This window comes from Vigna unguiculata, chromosome 7 (genome assembly GCF_037176805.1).
Source record: "Vigna unguiculata cultivar grain cowpea cultivar isolate G323 ecotype 2 chromosome 7, ASM3717680v1, whole genome shotgun sequence".
Classification (NCBI taxonomy): domain Eukaryota; kingdom Viridiplantae; phylum Streptophyta; class Magnoliopsida; order Fabales; family Fabaceae; genus Vigna; species Vigna unguiculata.
The window spans coordinates 37311257-37317256 of record NC_140798.1 but is presented as its reverse complement, the minus strand read 5'-3'; the positions used below and the strand labels follow the sequence as shown (position 1 = coordinate 37317256).

General features: G+C 25.9%; 1 protein-coding gene across 1 annotated transcript; it reads right to left on the bottom strand.

The window, feature by feature from the left end:
• Positions 1-4238: 4238 nt before the first annotated feature.
• Positions 4239-4747, bottom strand: LOC114191382 (ripening-related protein grip22-like). Its single transcript, XM_028080551.2, has one exon. The coding sequence runs from the start codon at positions 4728-4730 to the stop codon at positions 4278-4280; it is 453 nt and encodes a 150-aa protein (XP_027936352.2). The 5' UTR covers positions 4731-4747; the 3' UTR covers positions 4239-4277.
• Between the last annotated feature and the right edge of the window lie 1253 nt (positions 4748-6000).

Sequence of the window (6000 nt, the reverse complement as noted above, 5' to 3'; positions counted from 1 at the left end):
TTTGAATCTCTCTAAGGTGGTTGCAACCAAAGAGGTGGTATGATCCTATATATATATAATAGGGAATGTAATCTAGGTTTTATCGCTTTATACACTCCTCAAATTTCTAACCTTTTTCTTTCTTCTTTCTTCTTCCAAAACCTTCTATTAACCACACATAAGACATCAATTAGAATCGCACTTTACAATTTCAAATCAAACTAATCCCTTCAGCTAGATTCCATTGTTTTATTATCGAAGAAAAATGTCATGTAAAAGGTTGTTTTCAATGAAGTTATTTTAAATTAAACAGCATTGTTTACGTTAAATAAGTCACACGACATTTTGTATTATGTAGCTTATATTACAATACTGTTCTAAGTAATAGTAGCAAGCAACACTAGGATAATATATATATATATATATATATATATATATATATATATATATATATATATATATATATATATATATATATATATATATATTAGTAAAAATCAGACCTAATTTTTTCTAAGTTGCACATATTGTCTTGTCTTCATTCTTAGCCTTAAGTATTGATATGTTATCTTCTTCCAAGTACACTCCTTGGCATTCTTCTCTTTCCCTTCTTTGAAATTGGACATATACATCAAACCCTATATAGACAATGACGTTTATGATATGCTTGTTGTCAAATGATGGAATCAAAATAAGAATACTTGACACATGACAATTCAGGTTTATTATTTGATTATTTTTCAGAAATCAAGGAGAAAGTGAGCTTATTGATCAAAACATTAATTAAAGAATTCTCATTGTGTTGAAAATCATTTTATATTTATTTTTATAATTATTTGGACTTGTATGAACTTTATTTAAAATTTATGACATTGATGTATTTTATTTTATTTTATTTGAATTTATGATTAAATATCTGTTTTTTAAATAATTTTGTAAATAGTCATAGATACCCGCGGATATGAAAAAAATAGGCGAGTACCCGCATAACCGATACCCGACGGATATGGGTATGAGTACGGGACAAATATTTATCCAACGGGTAAGGTACAAGAGAGCTACTACCTGTACCCTACCCGCCCCGTTGACATCCCTAATTTTGATGCTTAACATAACCTTATTTGGAGTTAAATGAATTCGAGTAAAGTAATTAGCAGGTGAAGCCTAATGATTTTTTAAATTAATTAACTTATAAAAATAAAATTTTTGAAAAATGAATGCAAAATAATAATCATAATAAACTTTCAAGTTCAAAAAATCAATTTAAACATTAACCTTCATCAATTTTTTCTTGGTATAAAAATCATTAATTCAGCATCTAACAAATTAATTATCGTTTGAAATAATTCTCTTACCTACAAGTTGTTTGGTCGGAAAATTCTCCAGAAAATGAATCTAAACATAGTAATTAGATCATATAAAAACTTAATCGTTAGTTAAACTATCAAATAAAGGAAGATGAGGGATTTTCATAATGAAAGGTTACTTACTCTAAATTAAAAACTGAATCCTTGATAATGATCCCAAACTCGCCTGCTACGCATAATGAGATTTGATTTTAAAATAGAAATGTCGTGATAAATTAAGAGAAATCATAAAGGATAAAAGTTAGAGAGAGAAAGGCTTAAAGAGAAGAAAAAATAATTAGGAATATGAAAGAAAATAAAGAAGAAAATTATCTAATGAAACAATAAAGTCTCTACTTTATATATATATATATATATATATATATATATATATATATATATATATATATATATATATATATATATATATATATATATCTTACAAAAATATTAATATAGTTTGAACAAGTATTCTTATAAATATGGTCAATGTAAAAATTAGTTATTTTATAAATTCTTCGTATAATATATATAATATTTACTTTTTACATCAATTATATAAAGATAATATAAGTATTTAAAAAGTTGTATTTGTATGTTAACATTGATTTCTTTATCTTTATTTTAGTGGTGTTTTGAATTCATTATTATCAAATGATTTAATAAGAATAACATTTTATAATTATTGTTATATCCGCAGCTTTGTTTATTCTTCAATTTTTAAAATATATCGAATTACTATTAAATTACAGTTGGTGATAAGTCCTTAATTACCCTTTTTATCTTTCTGAACCTGTCAACAAAAGCACAAGCATAATGCATTTTTCCTAATTTTAACCAGTTATATCTAAAGTGATAAAATTTGTAAATAATTAAATTAAAAACACACACGTAATATATAATTAAAAATTAAGAAATTAAAATAATGTAAAAAAAAAGATGAATAATTAAAGTTAAGTGACTAGATTTTTAGAAAAAAAAATCAGGGACACCGATTGCAAATTTTTGTAAAATATACGAGCAAATTTTCAATAAGGTCAATAAATTATTTTAAAAATTATCTTTAAATTTACCTAAAACCGGCCATCAGTAAAATGTAAATTTTTTGCTTTGTTTTAAACTTGGTTAGCATAACTTATAACGTTAATTAGGTTTTGCTTATGCCTAGTGATGTTAATATATGCCCGAATCTCTTTAGAATTTATCGAAACTCCCTCATTGAACCATTCATACATTTTTTAAAATATCAAATACTTTTATAGTTTAATCAACCCAATTAATGATCTCAAAAAATTTAAAAAAAACATGGGGCCAATTTATCTTTGTTATGTGAATTTCCAAGATTTAATTAAATTATTATAACTCTGTCAATATTTACCTATTACTCTATTCAAGTATTTATTGTTCTGTTTTACACTAAATCCGACGGATACGTAGAAATAATAACTGGGATATAAGGATGTAAAACAAAAAACATGGATCGGTTTTGTAAATAATAATTGAAAAAGGAGATTATAGAAGACATATATATTTAACTAAGCTAAAATTCTTCAAAGACATTGATGAAAAAAAAATCATTTCATTGATAAAATAATCGATAAGACTAAGTATTGGATAAAAATCAAATATGTAAATATTTAGATGTCATGTTATTAATACGTTATAGGTTATAGATTATATATAGTATATACTAAACACATCGTCTTAAAGATTAGTCACCATCAAAGAAAGTGGAACAACATAGGATTGTATTTGAGGTGAAAACAAAGCACTGTTAAGTTTTGTATAATACTTTTAGTTATAACTAATAAAATGAAAAAACGAGTCAAAATGTAATTTGTCATCACTTTAATTTTTCTTGTGTTGTTTCATTTATCTTTTTTTCCTTTCATTTATATTAGTGATCTCAATTCTTATAATTAATACTTATTTAAGCACTAAAACTAATTATGTTCCTTTGAATTTATAAAACCTCAGAACATATTTATCTAAGTTGAAAACCGTATTCACCAATATATATATATATATATAAACTTACAGTCGTATTTAAGATTTTGGTTAGATATTTAATTTTATATTTTCACTAAAATAACTATAGTTAAATATTATGCATTCACATGTTGTGAGAATGATTCATATAATATGAAACTTGTGTTTTTGCACGATGTAGAAATAGTAAAATTGTAAATTTAATTGAAGAAAAAATTTGAATTACTTAAAGTATTACACTTAATTTTTATTCAATCGTGTTATATATTAGAGTATTTGTACGTTATATAAAAAATTACGGCAAAAAAAAACATTATTAATTTAAACTATTATTTTGATATTTAATTAAATATTAATTGATTTATAATTATATACAAATTTAGTTAAAATATTTCGTTGAAGGAAAACTATTTGTACCAAAATAGTGTAACAAATCTTGAGATTTACAATCTTGTTTTAGATTATAATTCTTTAGGTGGTATAAATTCTACGATATTTTATGTTGCTTTCTTAAAAGTTCATAATAATAAATAATATTTTTAATTTATATTCATTATATTTCGTATAATTTTGATCGATTAAATCTATATTAATCTTTAAATAACATTATTTCAACGCTAACTTGATGAATGAAAATTTTCATATCGTTTTTAAAGGAAATCTTTAACTGGCATAAGAACGAAGGGGAACACTTCGTGTGAATTATTCATTCAAAGACCAAAGTACAATAATGATTTTGTGGAACTGTACATAAGGAATAATAGATCCTTATGCAATAATTAATCAACTCTATTTATTTTATTTCTATATTTCTTATCACAATACATAATAATAATAATAATAATAATAATAATAATATTATTATTATTATTATTATTATTATTATTATTAGTATTAGTATTATTATTTGAAATGGCACGTGACCTTATTGAGTATTGGTTACTATCTATTATATGAGTATTTTTATGCCATGGTCCAAATAACTGCTACTTCACCATCATCAGTGTTGAGTCCCAAATCATTCCACACAGTTTCCGACGCATCCACCACGTTGTTCTTGCATGCTCTGGGGCACCCGTTCACCGAATCACACTCGTCCACCACCGTCGCCACCGTACTCCTTCCGTTTCTAGCTTTGATTCTGATCATTCTCCCGCACCGTGCGCCGTTGCTGTACCATCCGGTGGACAGCGCCACCACTCTCTGCGGCAACGGGTGGAACTTGCCGTCGCACTCGGAGGCGCCCCCTCCGTCTCCGTCGCGACCGAAGTCGTTGAGAGTGAGAATGGCAGGCGTTCCAGAGGGATTGATTTCGGGGGAATGAGCGCCGTTGGATCCGCATGAAGCTGCGTGCGTGAGAAGTGTTGTCACATTCAGTAGGCAAAACAAAATCACCAACGCAACGATATTTGCCATTGCTCAATAACTAAATATGTCGCTTATTTACTTCAGTTGAGTTTCTCATATATATATATTAGGCAAAGGTAAGGGTGATTAATCTCGGGTTTATCACTTTAATATTTGATTATTGTGTATTAGTGAGACAGCAAATTATATTAGAGTTTCATTTTTACAACCCATGAAAAACCATGTGGAGCTTTCTCTAATTTACTATAAGTGAAACCAATAAATAAAATAAAAAAACACAACGTGTAAAAAAATTTAAAGACGGCAAAAACAGAAGAAAAAAAACAGCTAAGAAAATCTCTCTACTTGATTCGATTTTGCAGACACTTCTTGTTACCATTTTTTTTTATTCCGAATGACGCAACCTCGGAACCTATAAAAATAGGTGATTAGAAAATATCGAAAAGGATTGAAGCTTTAAGAATTTCATTTTTTCTTGCCGGTCACAACAAGAACCAAATAAAACAAAGTTATTCTACATGTTGTTATAATATATATTGTTGTTATTATTATATATTTTCAAGTAAATTGATTCAGATGTATCTACAATTGTGTTTATTTACAACACTAATCACAACAATAGACTTATTTAAATGTTGTTTTATTTATAGTCATGAAGTTATTTTTTTACTTACGGAATAATGAAAATACAATAAAGTAAATTTAGAGTTTTTTTTTTTTTAATTTCCAGTTATCACGTGTTCAATATTTGGAAATTGACATATAGTATTAAAAGGTTTACTAAATATTTGTAATATAAATAATTTTGGAAAAAATAGTTTATAAATAAACTAAATAAATCAAATTAAAACTATTTACAACGAATAAGTTAGAGTTGCGTAAAATAAAATTTAGATTATAGGTGGTATCTTCCAATGAATAGAATCTAGATTTCAAATGATCAACTCGTTTCAATTTACTTACCCTTAGTTGTGATTGTATTATTAGGACAAAAATATCGTATAGATTTACATTGCATGCATTCAAAGATTTCAAGGTTTGTATGCAACGGCTGACTAGCCGCAACAGAAAAAAAAAACACAAAGTTCTTAAAAAGTTTAAATTTCCTCGTTTCGAACACAAGAAAATAAGTGAGCAATTGAAACTTTTGGATATTCTGGAATACAAAAATATATCTTATAAGTAATATCAATATAGAAAAATTATTATATCTCAGTTTTATAAAAATATATTTATATTATTTTATAAAATTATTGGTTTTATGATCAACGTATTGTATTATAAAATGAAAGTGATGTTTTTATAACTAAATTTTGAC